This window comes from Protopterus annectens, chromosome 8.part0, assembly GCF_019279795.1.
Source record: "Protopterus annectens isolate FY-2018-M chromosome 8.part0, PAN1.0, whole genome shotgun sequence".
In the NCBI taxonomy this organism is placed as follows: domain Eukaryota; kingdom Metazoa; phylum Chordata; order Ceratodontiformes; family Protopteridae; genus Protopterus; species Protopterus annectens.
In genome coordinates this window covers 231,256,447-231,274,365 of record NC_056741.1, presented here as the reverse complement: position 1 = coordinate 231,274,365, position 17,919 = coordinate 231,256,447, and the positions used below count along the sequence as shown (strand labels likewise).

The following is a 17,919-nucleotide window of genomic DNA, read 5'->3' as shown; positions in this document are numbered from 1 at the left end:
ATGACTGCAAACTAGGAGTCATAATCGAAACTCTTAACCATGTGGAAATCCTACAAAAGGACCTCACTGAGACAGATGCCTGGTGTCAAAGCCATGGCCTCAAGCTCAATGCCAAAAAGTGCATTGTCATCCCCTTTGGTAAAAACTCTGCACCCATGAATTTCAACATAGACGTTAGTATACTTAACACCGAAAGTGTGATAAGAGACCTTGGGACACAGGTGGACAGTAGTCTCTCCTTTGATAATCACATCACCACAGTAGTCAGGAAATCATTCTACGTGGCATACCTTATCACAAAAGGTTTCTCATCCAGAAAAAAAGATGTCATTTTTCCCCTCTACTCATCACTCATTAGACCCATTATAGAGTACAATGCCCCTTTTGGTATGTACCTCACCAGACATATACAACAACTGGAAAGATCGCAGATATACCTCACAAAGAGGATTACCAGCCTCAAACAGATGCCCTACACAGACCGTCTCAAAAAACTCCAGCTTTACTACGTCGCATATCACCTACTCAGAGGTGATCTCTGCCTAACATACAAAGCTATGTCAAACCCAGAGCTGTTGGACATGCTCCACTTAAAGAAATCCCAATCCCTCCAAGCTACATGCTCTTAGGACCTAAACCTTGTCACCACAATAAACAGAACATGCCAGATGGATAGATTCCTGTCCCAGAGACTTCCCATACCCTGGAATAAACTACCTATCTATATCAAACAAAGCTCCTCATTAGCACTCTTCAAGAAAAATCTTGATGATTGGATGGGAAATAGGAAATTCACCCCAGGGATCACTTCTGTGACTCTGCTTGACTGTGGCACAGGAAAATAATTTTCTTGGGTGGCAAAAGCCAGGGTACCTTTTTGGCTGGGCTTGTATAGGCCCTAGGGCTGATAGCCTAGTACCTACCTATGAACCTATAAGTTTTTGAATTTGGAGTTACTATTGGGGAAAAAAAATTTAATTTGCCTAGACTGTGGTATTTAGGTTCATAGGTTCATAGCAGGTTACTAGGCTAATGGCCCTAGAGCCTTTACAAGCCTAGTCATATTATACCAATGTTCCCTAATCAACCTTGGTTAAATGGTTGTTATTCGCATAGTGAGTCTATGATCCGCACCGACTACCTCTGTCCATAAGGGACATAGGTGCCACCCCTGGAGGGAATTTGCAGTCTGTCATCCAGTTATCTAGGTTGCGCTTGAATAGGGTAATTGAGGAGCTCTGCTTCATGTGGATTGGGACAGAATACTCCTTAATTATAATTTGCATAATTTTTTCTTCTTTCATTTATTGTTTGTAAATGTTCCATTTGTTTTATTTAATGTTCTATACATAGAATTTGTTTTCATTTTGCTTATAAACAGAGGCAGTAAAACAGTTGCATTAGAATCACTGTAGTGACCAGAAATTATACCTCACCATTCCAGGTATAATCCATGTAAGTTCATCTGATTAAAGTGGAATTTCATTTTACTAATAACCATAGATCAATGCCACTGATCTTAAATATATCTATACTATAACATGTAATAGTTTTTCTTTTTAACCAAAACATGATTTATTACTGACTGGATGTAGAAGTAAATGGTCATAAGACAGAATGTGCAATACTTGCTTGTATTGCTGTTGAAATATCAAAAGCATAATTTTAGAAAACCTCCATACTTTAATTCTTTATCTTTACAATTCATTTTTCATATTAGCATTTCAGATTATATTTGAGAGTCAAAATCCTTCTGGAATTCCAGCATTCTATCAGTTTCCAATGGCGCTTCAGAGTACTTATGATCTGTTCCTGAATGTTCTGAATGTCCCTACTAATTATAATATGGATCTCCCAAACATGTATATACTCGTCTATAGCTCCTTCGCCATGCTCACGTCAGTACTCATGCTCAACTTACTTATTGCTATGATGGCAGACACATATTTTAGAGTGGCAAGGCAACAGGAACTAATTTGGAGAATTCAGGTGAGAAAATGATGGATCATTTTTATTGTTTTCATGCTATCAATAAAGACTGTTATATAGCACAACAAATGTCAGTAATATTGGTCTCTACAAAATTATCTCTTTTGTTCAGAACAGTAACAAGGCACTTCAGATATCCAAGATTTCAGTTCTATTGCCTGAAGAGGTAAAATATTGTCATCTCTTGTTCAAGAAAATAAACCAAAGATCTGAAACAGTGAATGGTTAAACAACACAAGCTTGAAAAATACTGGCACTACTAGAATCTGGCAAACTTAGTTGTTTTCTTGCAGATAAAACATTGCTTTATTCAAGAGTAGCTACATAGTATTAATTTAATATAGTGAATAAAATATGTTAACAATTTACATTAAAAACAATAAATTGTAATGAATGAGAATAAAACAGCTACATGAGCACTTTTATCTATATAGATATAAGTTGATAGGTACATAGGTGGGTACTAGGCTATCAGTCCGAGGGCCAAAGCTAGCCTAGCTAGCCTAGCCAACAGTGTAATGGCTTTTGCCACCCATGTATTGTTAAATTTCTGCCTCTCTAGTGCCCCAGGCATAATCCCAGGGGTGAACTTCCTATCACCCATCCACTTATCAAGGTTTCTCTTGAAGAGTGCTAATGACAAGCTCTGCTTGACGTGGATGGGAATTTTGTTCCAGAGCATGGGAAGTCTCTGAGACACGAATCTATCCCTCCATCATGTCCTATTTATTGTTGTGGTGAGGTTTAGGTCCCTATAGCGTGTAGCTCGGGGAGATTGGGATTTCTTCATGTGGAGCATGTCCAACAATTCTGGGTTTGACATAGCTTTGTATGTCAGACAGAGGTCTCCTCGGAGTAAGCAGTATGTGACTGAGCAGAGTTTGAATTTCTTGAGCCGGTCAGCATAGGGCAATTGTTTGAGGCCAACGATCATCTTGGTGAGGTACTTTTGGGGCCTCTCAAGTTGTTGTAGGTGTCTTGTGAGGTACATCCCAAATGGGGCATTGTATTCAATGAGGGGTCTGATAAGTGATGAGGGGAATGATGACTTCCTTATATCTAGATGCGAACCTTTTTGTGATTAATTGGGCCACGTAGAAAGATTTTCTGACCACTGTGGCAATGTGGTTACAACTCTCATCTTAGCTTCCTTATTTTTCTGTGTTGCTCTTTTTCTTAACTATATGTGCTGCCTTTCCTCTTCCTCCTCTCCTTCAAAACATCTAATTCTCATAACATCGAAACTCAAAACACTGAGACCATAATAACATTGAACACCCAAAACACTGAAAATTCATAACATCGAAAACTCAGAACACTGAAACTTTGCATCATAAAATCAAAAACTACAAAGCACATGTAAATAACATCCCCTCCACCTATAACAACAGCAAACTAACAAACACATTTTTTACCATGTTTCTGCAGAGGGGCAAACCCCCCCCTGCACCCCCCACCATAAATTATATATACCAACTTGAAGATCACACTACAGTGGAAAAAAGTTAATTTCCTAACCTCACTGTATCTCAATCACCATACAGAATGTACACATAATGTCTAAATCACTTACCTGTATGGCCTAAAAACACGTACAGATTGGCAAAATAAATGCTATATAAATAATATAAATTTCTACATCATATAAATAAAAACAGTATAAATAGATACTATGTCTTATAGTGATACCACAAGATTAACAGATTAAACTAAAACATTTACATGTTTGATGATACACTACTCAATGTTATACATTTTCAGTGTTATGAAATTCGATGTTATGAGTTTTCATTGTTTTGGGTATTCGATGTTATGGGAATTAGATGTTTTGAAGGGGGAAAAAAAAAAAAAAAATATATATATATATATATATATATATATATATATATACACATGCAGTATATATATATATATATATATATATATATATATATATATATATATATATATATATACATACATACATACAGTATATATACATACATACATACAGTATATATACATACATACATACAGTATATATATATATATATATATATATATATATATATATATATATATATATACACAAATAGCAGTAATAACAGTAATCCATAGGTGAAGTCTCGAGTAATCTATTCAATAAATCAGAGTAAGTGCTTTGCCTTTTGCAAATACAAAGACTTCTTCAAATACAGTTACTGGAGAAGTAACAAAACAAAAGTATTCCCTCTCAGCTACACTAAATATGGAAAATATACTGATACACTTCCTCACTGACTGGCATCTACATATTGGCATCACCATGCTATGTCTGCAATATAATTTTGCAATTATTCCTAGTTTTGGACCCTTTATGCAGCTGATGTACATTGCTGAATGAATAAACCTCTGAGAGCAATGCAATGTGGTGAAATTGAGTATTTGATGTCACTTTCAATTTCCAACAATTATAGACAATGTTTAAGTATTTGCAACACAGTCTGAAAACCAGAACTTCCTGTGTCTGCAAGGTGTGTGTGTTTGTGTGTGCGTGTGTGTGTTTGTGTGTGTGTGTGTGTGTGTGTGTGTGTGTGTGTGTGTGTGTGTGTGTGTGTGTGTGTGTGTGTGTGTGGATATTCCAGAAGTGTGAGCAAGACTGTAGCAAAAATAATGGCCAATCAGCTGGGTGTCAAGCAAGTGATACCTTTCAAATCTTCCTGGAGAACCTGAAATGACAGAGCAGAGAGCAATAAAAGTGATCCAATCCAGTCTGTGTAGTTAATATCAAAGGTTATCAGATTGGAGAGTGGCCCGTTCATCTTCCTGTCGAAGAGAAACTTGATCCAAGGCTGTGCAGTGTGCACAGCTAATCTATGAGAAACAAGTGCAGTAGCTCATTGCCAAGTATAATATTAAAACTAAAAATAACTACACAAAAGAAAAACTGTAATATATAGTTTCTGATACTGTTGTATTGAATATCTCAGAGTTGGTTTTAACTAATTGCCAGACAAACGTATTGAACTATGGATTAAAATGTATTCCAAAGGTTATACCTCATTTACATGAATTAAAATGTGAAGTGTTTAGAATGTGTCGTAGGTTACATCTAGCCAATTATTTTAATGTTTTTGAATGTGAAAAAGGTGTAGATGGTCAGCATATGAATAATTCTGATGTAAGTGTTGATGATAGCTTTCATACTTGCCATTCTCACTTAGAAGGGGATAGTGGCTATAATGTATATAGTCTTTTTGATATTACTGTCATCACATATGAGAGTGACTTTTTCCCCACATATAGACATGATGGTATTCAACACTTTTCTCAAATGTTAAACTTTGCAATGGAGTGTGAATTTAATGAATTTATGAATAATAAGAGTCTGCATGTCCTCCCCACAGTCGAGTGAATTTAAAGACATGCAGGTAGGTGCATGCGTGTGTGGGTTTGCCTTCTTTGAAGGTTGGGCGGTGGGCTGGCAACTCGACAGTAAAAATTCATTGCCAATCATTAGTGGACCGGAGTTCCACTGTGGCGACCCCTAACCGGGAAAATCCGAAAGACAGTAGTAAGAATGCTATAATTTATAATTTAACAGCTCAAGAATGGCATGAAATTCAAATATCAGCTAGAAATAGGAATGTTATCATTAAACCTTCTGATAAAAGGGGGTAAAATTGTTATAATGAATGCTCAACAATATTTAACTATGTGCAATGATACATCTGGATGACAGAAAAAACTATGGTATTTGTAATATTAAGGAATACAAAAAAGCCATAACTGATTTTGAGTCTCTTTTGTATAAGGGATTTAGATTAGGCTATTTTTTTCAAAATGGACTTTGAGAGAAAATTCAGCTGTGAAGGTAGTGAAATTGCAGATTTTTACTGCCTACCTAAAGTCCATAATGATGCCTCTAATCCTCCAGGCAGACCTATTGTTTCTGCTCGGAAGTATTTTTTGAGTAATCTAGGTTTGTTGTTACATAAATTTTTATTATCTTATGTATTGAAACTTCCCTCATACATAAAAGATAGCATGGATTTTTTGGACAAGTCGTTTCATCTTGAATGGTCTGAGGACATGCATTTTATTACAATAGATGTATGCAGTTTATACACCAGCATCCAACATAAATTTGGCATAGAGGCAGTTACATATTTTATAGGGGATATACCACAAGCAAATTATGTATCAGAATTGTTGGAACTTTGTATGAAAAATAATTATTTTACATTCAATAACATGATTTTTCATCAATTACAAGGGACAGCCATGGGGGCATCTTTTGCCCCCATGTATGCCATTTTGATGATGGGTTTATATGAATTAGAACATCTTTATTGTGGACAATTTTTTTTTAAAAAATATGTAATTAAGTACCACAGATTTATTGATGATCTTATATTTATATGTAAAGGCGGTATTACTGAAGTAAATGGGTTTATTGAGTGGCTTCATAAAAGTAAATTTGTTTTTTTCTTTTAATGGTCTGCAAGTGGGTAGAAGACTTACATTTTGGACATCAATCTTAATATTAATAGTGAAAATGTATTACTTACATTAGTTCATAGAAAGTTTGAAGATGGGGGTAAATATCTAGCTGCCATCCACCACATACTATTTTGTCTCTTCCATACAGTAAATGTTTAAGATTAAGGAGATTATGCAATAATGAACATTATTTTAATATAGAGATGGAGAGGATGTGTTCCATGTTTTTATCCAGACGATATACCATGGAATCTGTACAGGCCTCTGTGAATAAAGTGATTAATGGTAGTAGTGATCCTTCTTTAAATCATGAAAAGTTTGTAGATAATAATACCTATAAAACTAATTTTGTAGGGAGAAGATAAGATAAGAAAAAATATATTTTGTTTCTACTTATGTCGCATTTAGCCACATTTTTGTAGATTTGGTAAAATATTATTGGACATATTTAAGTATAATGATTTGGCTAAGATTTTATCTTCATCATTATGTATCGTAGATAAAAAAGGTAGAAACTTAAGGAATATTTTGGTACATAGTCATTTTATATTTTCTGTTTTGAACCCCACTTTCACTATTAATTAATTTAGTGATACATTTGCTTGTGCTCATTGTAATGTCTGTATACATATTTCAAGAACCTTTGACTACATTAATGGTCAGACCTTTAGTCCATCTAAAAGATGTAATTGTGATACAGAAGGGGTGATCTATGCTCTACAGTGCCCATGTAATCTCATTTATATTGGGGAGAGCAAGAGGAAATTTAAGTGTAGAATCCAAGAGCACATTACAAATATTAGAAACAAATAATTAGATAGTCCTGTTGTTAAACATTTTGTTGAATTTCATAATTCTGACCCCCATGGTTTAAAAGCAACTATACTAGAAATAATTCCTGTGGGTTTTCACTCTAAAATTGTGTATAAAAGGAAATTTCTGTATAAGTAAAGTGTATTAATTTTAAAATTTAACACTATGGCTCCTTTGGGGCTTAATTTCGAATGTAATTGGAAGCTGCTAATTTGAATTAATTATTTTAAATTGGTTAACTGATGTTCTATTATTTGAATTTAAGAGGATGTGTTTTATTTCTGTTTTATGTACTCCTTGAAGGCTTTGTCGAAGCGCTGGAGAAGTATTACATTTATTTGATCGGTTCCTGGCTGTTTTTTTCTGTTGTTTTTATAATATTAAAACTAGTTCATCTGTAGAGCTCTGTGGAAGTGGAGTGAGACTGGCTGTTTCATACTTAATAAAAGTAATTCAGGACTTCTTCAGGTCAAATGTGAGGAAGAAACATGACTGCGAGTATATAAGTTTAGTAACATAGGGGGCTGCCACCTTCCCCGGGGTAATAGGTGCCTCTTGGCATGGCATTTTGGAGGCTCTGCTATGTGGTAAAATGTGGTAAGGTGGAAGTAGTGATAAATAGGTCCTTATCTAGGAGAGCTCAAGTTCTCCTTCCCCAGCAAGATGGACAGTCAACTCTCCAGCTGAATAACATATGTTTATAGGTGCATAGGTGTATACTAGGCTAATGACCATTAGGGTCTTTATAAGCCTATCTGTGCAACCCAAATGTGACTGACAAATTTGATTTATATAAGGGGTGATTTACTAATAGCCTCTGTCAGTCAGAGACACAGGTGCCAGAGCAGGGAAGAATTTCCGATTATTCATCCATTTGTCCTAGTTGCTCTTAAATAGGGATAGATCTGTCTCTTCAACATGCCCTATTTAGGTTCATAGGTTCATAGGTAGGTATTAGGCTATTGGCCCAAGGGCCTAAGTAAGCCTAGCCAACAAGGTTCCCTAGCTTACGCCACACAAGAAAGTTAATCTCCTGTGCCCCTGTCCAGCAGAGCCACAGAAGTGATCCCCGGGGTGTATTTCCTATTTCCCATCCACTCATCAAGATTTTTCTTGAACAGTGCTAATGAGGAACTTTGCTTGACATAGATGTGTAGCTTGTTCCAGAGTAAAGGAAGTCTCTGGGACAGGAATCTATCCCTCCAGCATGAGTCTGTGGGCTGTGTGTCATTTGGATTGTGTTGGGGGGGGTGGAGGTTGCTTGCATTTCTGCTTTGGAGGTCTCTGTTGCTTGATCAGATTATTATTGATTATTATTATTATTATTGTTTATGTCACAAGTAAAATATAGGCCTTTTATCAGGTTGTTATGATGCTGTCTGTTTTACAGATGTGCAAAGGGCTCATTAAAATAGGGTCCAGAGATGCCTTGTATGTCAGGCAAAGATCATCTCTCAGAAGTCTGTATGAGTCCAATAAAGAGACAAGGCAATCAGCATAGATCATTATGTTTACTCCCTGTATTCTTTTTGTAAGGAACCTTTGTAGACGTTCCAGTTGCTGCATTTGTCTGGTCAGGTACACACGGAAGGGGCATTATGCTCCATGGTGGGTTTGATGAGGGCTGAGTACAGTGGTGTGATGACCTCTCTGGACCTAGATGCAATGCCATTCCTTATAAGTTGAGTAACAGAGAAGGATTTTCTTACTACTTTGGAGACATGTTGGTTGAATGCTAGATTACTGTCTACATGACTTCCCAGATCCTTGACTAGTGAATTGACTTTTAGGGGTGTTTTATTGATGACATAGTTACCTGGGGTGGCTGACTTCTCAAAAAGGTAATATAATGCTATTCTTGGTATTGAGTTTCAATCCATGGCTTTGGCAGCAAGCATTTGTCTGAGTTAGACCTTCCTGAACAGTGTTCTCATCTTGAAGAGGGATCCATGACTACTCCCAGTTTGCAATCATCTCCCAACTTGGTTAGCTAGAGCCCTGAGAAGTAGATGCCAAAGAGGAGAGGGCCTAGCACAGAGCCCTGGGGGACTCCACTGATGACCAGCCTCTTAGTGGAAGTGGCCTCAAAGATTCTAACCTCCTGGGTACTATTAGAGAGACGTTTAGCTATCCACCGTGTTATAAAAAGTTTATACCTAGTTCTGTAAGTTTGTTGACAATGCCTGAGTTGGGTATTGCATCAGATACTTTAGCTTGATCTATGTAGGTAGTATGCATTTTGTTTTTCCCTCATCCATTGCATTAGTGACATTTTCAAAGAAGTCCACTAGATTCAGTAAGTATGACCTTCCTTTGACAAAGCCATACTGGGATGGATCCAGTGTCTAGAGCTTTCCTAGATCCTTGATGATAATTTCCATGATAATTCTTTCCATGGCTTTGCAAATGAGACTAGTCAGGCTAATGGGTCTGTAGTTTATAGCATCTGTTGAAGGTCCTCCCTTATGAAGGGGGATGACCATCAGAGTTCATATATCACAGAGCCTGTTTTAAGACTATAGTTAAATAATGACTGTATATGTGATAATAGCTCGTATTTTAGACTGTTCAGGAGGCATTCTAGGATGTTATTGGGCCCATTGAAGCCATGTTCTTGGCTTTAGCTAGCTCAGCCAGTACATGCTCCCTAGTTATAATTGGAAGGATTATGTTTGAGGGTAGTTTTGGGAGATGATCAGGGTGAGAGGGGCAAAGCTGGAATTGAATTTTCCGCTAATAGGTTTGCTCAGTGAGTGTGGCACCATTAATACCATTAACCGCCAGTTCAGCACATTGCTTTGTGCTTCACTTGAGGTTTCCAACATAGCTGAAGTAGGCCTTATAATTATCTTTCACCTTGGAAGCTATATTAACCTCAAAGTTGATTTTACTTGATCTAATTACCCTCTTAATTGCAAATTTAGTTTTATGACAGAATTTTTATCTTTATGAGAATTACCCTTCTTGATTTTTTTCCATAATTTTTCCCTTTTGTTGAATATCAAGTTTAATCTGGGATGCGAAAACTGCAGTTTGTTTCTGGGACTAGTCCTTAGCTTACTTCTGGTAAGTACAACTGCCTCTATACAGTCAATGACATGGTTGTAGGGGGTTTCAGAGAGCAAAAAAGTATCTTAGGCTGCTGTGTTCTTGAAGCTGGAGGGGCACTTAATATTGACAGCCATTACTTAATGAAAGGTAATTTGCCTTGGAATAGTTCCTGTCACTGGTTTTAATGGGATTACAGAGCTGATTTTGATTTTGAAGGCGACAACTTTATGGTAGGACCCTACCAGGAAGGACGAAACTTTGTGGGGGGTGGGGGGTACAGCATTCTCCCATATTTGTGAGCATGTGAGGTCCAGTATGTTGGAACAACTAGTGGCCATATTCAGTATTTGGTTAAGGGTATACGTAGATAAAACAAAGGGAGCACTCCACGGCTGGCACAGCAAAAAGTAATTTATTGAATAAACAAAACTGGTATTTAAGATTCCAACATACATTCTCACATGAATGTATAGACTTCCTAGATGTACGTATTATGAAAGAAGGAGCAAAGATAGACACAGATTTATACAGAAAGGAATGTTGGAGGAATAGCTTGCTACACCAGGATAGCATGCATCCCAGGCATATATTCTCCAACATAGTTAAAAATCAATCACTATGGATCTCTAAGTTAGTGACTGACGAAACTAGACATGATAAACAACAGGATACATTAAAAAAGAATTTTATAGAGAGGGGCTATGATAAAATCAATACTGAAAAAGTTTTTTTAGAAAGTAGCCAATCTAGAAAAAACAAAGGAAAGCCATACTTATATAGGCATGGTAGTAGAGAAAGACAGAAAGTGAGCAGAACAGAAAACACCACACAAACAAGATTGATTATACCTTATACCAATAAAAATAACAAAATAAGAGAAATTATAAATAGAAACTGGCAGATGTTGATGGTAGATGACAGAATAAAAGAAATAGCAGGTGACAGGCCTAATATTACATATAAGAATATGAAATCTTTAAAAAGGCTACTTTGCTATGAAGAAAGCAACAACAATAAAAAAGAATTTCTACACTCAATAAGGAAAGGGACATTTGCATGTAGACACTGTAACCAGTGCAGTTATATGTTAAATGGAAATGAATTAATTCATCCTGACAATGGAAAAAGAATTGTCTTTGATAAATATGCTGACTGCAGATCTAGGGACCTTATATACTTAGCGCAATGTCAATGTTGTATGTCGTTCTATATAGGGAAAACAAACAGAACCCTTAGAGAAAGAGTTAGGGAACACATATATGCCATAAACAAAGAAAATGAGAACAATGCATTGGCGAAACATGTCATTATGGAAGGAACTAGACATTGTTTCAGTTTATGGCATTGGAGTTGATAATGAAAACAGATAGATTAGGTAACATTAAGAATTATACGGAAGAGAGAGAAAATAAATGGATCATAAGATTACAGGCCAATAAAGGACATGGTTTGAACGATAAGATATCGTTAAAACCATTCCTTTTGGCCAGACCATATAAGCATTGATTCTATCTCTTGTTAGATAAAGATCATATAATCCTTAAATGTATAAGAAATGTTTTATACAACATTATAAATAATTAACTCCCATTATTCATGTTGCAGACAGCTTTCATATGTAAGCCTTTTTGCTTTTGTTTTTGATTTTTGTCTTTTTCCCTTGTTTTTGTTCATATACACAATATTCCTATTGATTTGTGGTTGGAAACATTATGCCATAACACATTAGTTTGACACAACAAATAACTCTTGTCTAGTCTCCTTACACATAGGGCCAAACATCATGAAATGTTCCCACATATATAAATAAATAAATAAATATTTTTATAAATATAAATATTTTTATATACGTATACATATTAACATTTTATACATAACACACACATATATTTTCATGTATACATATAATATATATATACATTCTTTATACATATATATATATATATATATATATATATATATATATATTTTTTTATTTATTTGTTTATTTTAAAAGATAATATATACATAGTTTATGAACTTTGTCATTCTATACATTATATTATATATTACATCTTATGTTATATAATACACACACCATATATTTAATATTTAATATTTATTATTGATTAACAAGTATATGCATTTATAGTTCTTAATTTTTACATCTTGTAGTAGAACATTTATACAAACATATATATATATATATATATATATATATATATATATATATATATATATATATATTAATGAGATTCAATGCAATGTATACATTTTAGCTATACATAGGTAATTATTCTTAGGATATATTTTTAAACAGTATATGATGTGAATTTTATTGGTTTTATATTATTTTTAAGTGAATAGAATGGGTGTTTAATTAATTTAATAGAAATTGTTTGCACTTTAAACAATACAATTATCATAATTGTTAATAGGATAATGAGCATTTAACTCTGTATAAAAATGCAGTATGGGTATGTGTTGTTTGAGGTCTGAAGAAACGTTTGTTGGAACGTGAAAGCGCTAACCAGTTTTGTTTATTCAATAAATTACTTTTTGCTGTGCCAGCCGTGGAGTGCTCCCTTTGTTTTATCTACGTATATCTGCATTTTTTCTCTGGGAGCACTTTATCCGAAACCACCTGTTTCTCTCTTAATTTGGTTAAGGGTGTTTGCATTTAGAAAGTCCAGGAATCTCTGTGCCTGTAGATTTGGGGCTGTTTAGGATTTCCAGTTTATAGAGGGGAATTAAAGTTTCCCATGAGTAGGGTGTCAGGTTGGATGGTTAAGTATCTCCAGTAGGTCCAAGTATACATTATGAGCTTTGCTGTGTTGGATGTTGTATGGTATTTTGTCTATGGCGATCCACATGGGGTGGAACTCCAGCATGTCATTCCTGTTTGACCACCCAGAGGTATCCTTATTATTGATGTATATTGAGACGCCTTCACCTTTAGCCCTTGTTTGTGCAACTACTGGTCTAAAAGTGTGGAAGGCACTGAAACCTTGCATTGCCGGGGTATGGTCTGCCACTGTAAACCATGTCTCAGTACCTGCACAGATGTCTATATTCTTGAGTGTGAGGAGAGCTTAGAGGGAATGTAGTTTTTCTATTTAGGGTCCTGTCATCGAGCAATAACACCTTGAAGTTCAGTTGAGTTAATTTTGCTATGTCAGTAGGTTTGTCAATTTGGCATTGCCTAAAAAAAGGCCACACAGGGATGGATAATGTTTTAGTCAGTATTCAAAAGCCTAGTGGGAAAAAGTGCAGACCATCCTTGCAAAGTAACGTGGTCTGTTAACCATGTCCCCCCAAGCTGACAAATATTGGATCCCCTTTGAATGACACCAGAAAGACAGTTGTTGAAATCAATCATTTTTTGCTCATATTGTGGCATCATCCTTGGTGATGGTAATATTCTGCTCAATGCATTGTGACATCATCCTCGGTGATACATTGTATCATTGTATCATCCTTGGTGATGGTAATATGCTGTTCAATGCTAGGCTCATACCATCCTGAGAAACATAGTGTGAAAGCTCCATAATGCCTCTCTTCATATAGTGCAAGGTGGTACATCTCAGGTCATTTATACCTACATGGACCATGATGGAATCATTCTGATACCCGTGGAGTAATGACCTGAGTGAGTGATTTGGTGGATCCTGGTTCTAGATAAACAACTAACATTTCTCTTCTCCTTGTTCAGCCTGGTTAGAGGGTCATCAGTACATCTTACAATGGAGTCCCTGATGTAGTGTTCTGATACTAACTAGAAAAACTGGTACTGGTCTCTTGTATTGATGTCTGCTCTGTTATCTGAGTTTCCACAGAAGGTTTGAAAGGAGTCACTTTTGTGAATCAATGTTAAAATTACACCCAGCAAACACCTTACTGATAAGGACTGACCATAGGTGATTGGATATTATTGGATATTATTTTACCAAAGTCTTCCTCATATTGCACTGCATAGTACTAATCTATGAACCTTGCAGACAGAGGAAGGTGCATGTTTTTCAGATTATTTTGCAAATACTTAAATTTGTTTTAGATCTGAATAAGCCTTTAGTCAGAAGGCAAAAGCGGTCATCTAGTTCTTTTACGCTTGATCATTACTGTTTATTGTTTTTACTCTAAGTTGTTTACATATTTTACTTGCTATAGAAAATTAATGGTATTTAACTACATTTGAATAAAAGATTTATCTGGAAGAAAACTACTCAGTTGATTATTTTGTCATATTTTAGTTGTGCCAGTATTTTTCTGGTAATTATGTTTTTAACCATTCACTGTTTCAGTTCTTAGTTTGGTTACCCTTTTTTCCCAGCTTTACTAAAATTGGCTTGTTGGTTCAGCATCTCATTTTTTCTCATGTACACAATATAACATTAAGTATCCTGTTTTTTGTTTATTTTGTTCTTTATTTCTTTGTTATTTATAGCACTTTGTGTACTGTGTATTTTTCTAGCTAGTTTCACTGTGTGTGAGGTATTAACGGGAAATTGTCCACTTTTATTAAGCATCTGTTGGGTTGTTTGTTTCTGATAACTTGTTGCAGTTAAACTCTTTTTTTCTAGAGGCTCCTTTAGCTGTTTAAAACTTTCATTTAAAGGCTCACTGCTGCTTTTCAGCTGTGAGAAACATTTCTGCAGTTTGTTTCCCACCCTCACTCCCTGTTGGTATAGTGTTTTTATAGTTGGTGGCTTTGCAGTTGCCCACCCCTAGTGTAAATTTGATCTGGGACCCTCCTCCCAGTCTAGTGTCATTACCTCATTCTACCCAGTACAGGGAGAACATTTGAGAAGGCCAATCAGCTTAGTTTCTGCTACTCCTTTCTCACTTTCCTTTCTCTCTTTCCACTTAAAAAAAAAAAATAAATAAAATAAATAAAAAATATCTGCTTTTACTGTATTTGTGTTTCTTCCTACCTTGTTTTGCTTTTGTGTCATCTTAAAAGTACTCAATTGTATTTATTACTGCTTGGTGTAACTCATTCTAAGCCTTTTAGTTTAAGCACTTGGGCTTCAGACCAGTTGTTTTACATTAAGAAGGTTTGTGGTCTGCACTGTAGTGGCAGAACAGGTAGCTTACATCCTTCTAAGTTGGGAACTGCTGATTGAGGGCTCAGTGTCTGTTATTCTAAAAGTGTATTAATTTTGGTTTAAGCACTTGGGCTTCAGGCCAGTTATTTTACATTAAGAGGGTTCGAGGTCTGCACTCTTGTGGGAGGAGAGGCTGGACTCTGCCCTTCTGAGCTGGGAATTTCTGGTTAAAGGCTTATAGTGCCTGCATATCTGAACTGCTTCTTACTGAAAGTGGTACACCTTGTTTGCTGTAGCATAGACTAGATCCAGGCCTGCTGAATCTAGCTTTGTTTGTATAACTTGAGCACTAATCCAGGCATTCTTTAAAGTATTCAATTGTATTTATTACTGCTTGGTAGTAACTTGATTAAAGTGTAGCTATCATTCTAAGTCTTTTGGATTAAGCACTTGGGCTTCAGACCAGTTGTTTTACATTAGGAAGGTTTGTGGCCTGCACTGTGGTGGCAGGACAGGTAGCTTACATCCTTCTAAGTTGGGAACTGCTGATTGAGGGCTCACAGTCTGTTATTCTAAAAGTGTATTAGTTCTGGTTTAAGCACTTGGGCTTCAGGTTAGTTATTTTACATTAAGAAGGTTCGTGGTCTGCACTCTTGTGGGAGGAGAGGCTGGACTCTGCCCTTTTGAGCTGGGAATTTCTGGTTAAAGGCTTATAGTGCCTGCATATTTGAACTGTTTCTTACTGAAATTGGTACACCTTGTTTGCTGTACCATAGACTAGATCCAGGCCTGCTGAATCTAGCTTTGTTTGTATGCTTGTTGTTGTTTGCTTGTTATTTCCCTGAAATGCTAATTCCACCTAAAACGCGACTTTTCAGCGCTTCTGTGGATCCCTAGTGATATCTGCATTGCTTACTGTACTTATTTCCTTGTTTCACTTGAAAGAAAGTTACTGTTTGTCGTTTTTGCATTTAAGTAACCTGTAACACATTGCATTTAAGTTACCTGGCACTTGCTCACTAAGTCAGCACTAAAAAATTAAAAGCACTACACCCTCACAAACTCCCCTTGAGTACCTTGTTCCCCATTGGCCCTTTTTTCAATTATAAAGGAATTCCCAATACTATTCTAGCATGTCCAAAGGTCAGTTGTCAATCTCCTCTCCGGTCCAGCTGGTGAATCTGGGAATCTTGAGGCAATGTTAAAACTGCCTCATGTACACAGACAACCCTCTCCTCCTCCCAACAAATTCCAACACATGTGAGAGATGCAACCATATAGCCAAACTGGAGGCTAAGCTCTCTCAACTCAGTACTGGCATAACCAGTCAGGAGGGGAAGGAAACCACACTCACTACAATTCCAGTCTCACATAGACCTACCATGACAGCAAACCAAACACATAAACACACAAAAACATACTTGGAGGCGCTAAATAAAAATCTACCTAAGCAGCAGAGAACTCCAAAGCAGACACCTAAGCAACCGCTACCCCAAAACAAAACACTTGCAACACATAGCTCACAAAGCCAGTGTGCTGAACAGTCACAGACCTTAAGGCTAAACAACACACCTGATACACTTGTAATAGGTGACTATCGTCAGGCACACTGACGTCCCGCTCACCAGGCTGAACAAGGAGAAGGTCACGGTGAGCTGCCTGTCGGGCGCTAGGATCTGCCACATAACACAAGCACTCAGGTCACTCCAGGGCAAGTACAAATATGACTCAGTCATTGTCCATGCTGGTGTGAATGACCTGAGACGTACCTCCCTGGACTACATGAAAAGAGACATAGAGGAGCTCTCTGAGCATGTAGTCCAGGCCGGTATGACCCTGACCTTGAGTAGCATCTTACCCTCACCAAGAATGATGCCTCAATATGAAGACAAGATGATCAATTTCAACAATTGGCTTAAGTATTGGTGTCATTCAAAGGGGATCCAATGCCTGTCAGCCTGGGATGACATGCTTGACAAGCCACGATGCTTCTCTAGGGACAGCTTGCACCTGTCACCCCTGGGCTTTCGGATATTGGCAAAGGATCTTGCTACCCCCATAGTGCCTTTTTTAGGCAAGGCTCAAAAGACAAACCCACCTCCATAGGTATCACAAGGGATAAGAAACTAAAAGTAATGCTACTCAACACCAGAATTCTAAACCTCAAGATGCACGCACTCAAAACTCTCCTTAGCATGGAGAACATTGATATCTGTGCAGTAACAGAAACCTGGTTCAAGGCTCCCGAGAGCACCCCAGCACTACCAGGTTATACCTCATACTATGCTTTTTGGCCCCAAAACTTGGACCGAACCACAAAAGGAGGGGGAGTATCAATATTCATCAAAGATACCCACACCTCCAGGTTGGTGGCACAGCACGAAGCATCAGAGACTATCCATGTGCAACTAACAGTGGATAAAACTGCCTTCCAGTTTAAAGCCTGCTACAGACCACCCTCCCAAACCCAGGAACCCCACTCGGCCTTCCTGAGAACACTGGAAAATATGAAGGTCTCTCCAAACACCATTATATTGGGTGACTTCAACTACCCAAACAGACTGGGAGCATTACTCTCGCT

General features: G+C 36.8%; 1 protein-coding gene across 2 annotated transcripts in view; it reads left to right on the top strand.

Moving 5' to 3' along the window:
• Positions 1-17,919, top strand: part of LOC122808720 (transient receptor potential cation channel subfamily V member 6-like) — a 664,913-nt gene that overhangs the window by 459,291 nt on the left and 187,703 nt on the right. For both annotated transcript variants that reach the window (XM_044079713.1, XM_044079712.1), the window contains one exon: positions 1,721-1,989. In XM_044079713.1, the coding sequence (XP_043935648.1) occupies positions 1,721-1,989 (269 nt within the window). The remainder of the gene's footprint in view (positions 1-1,720; positions 1,990-17,919) is intronic.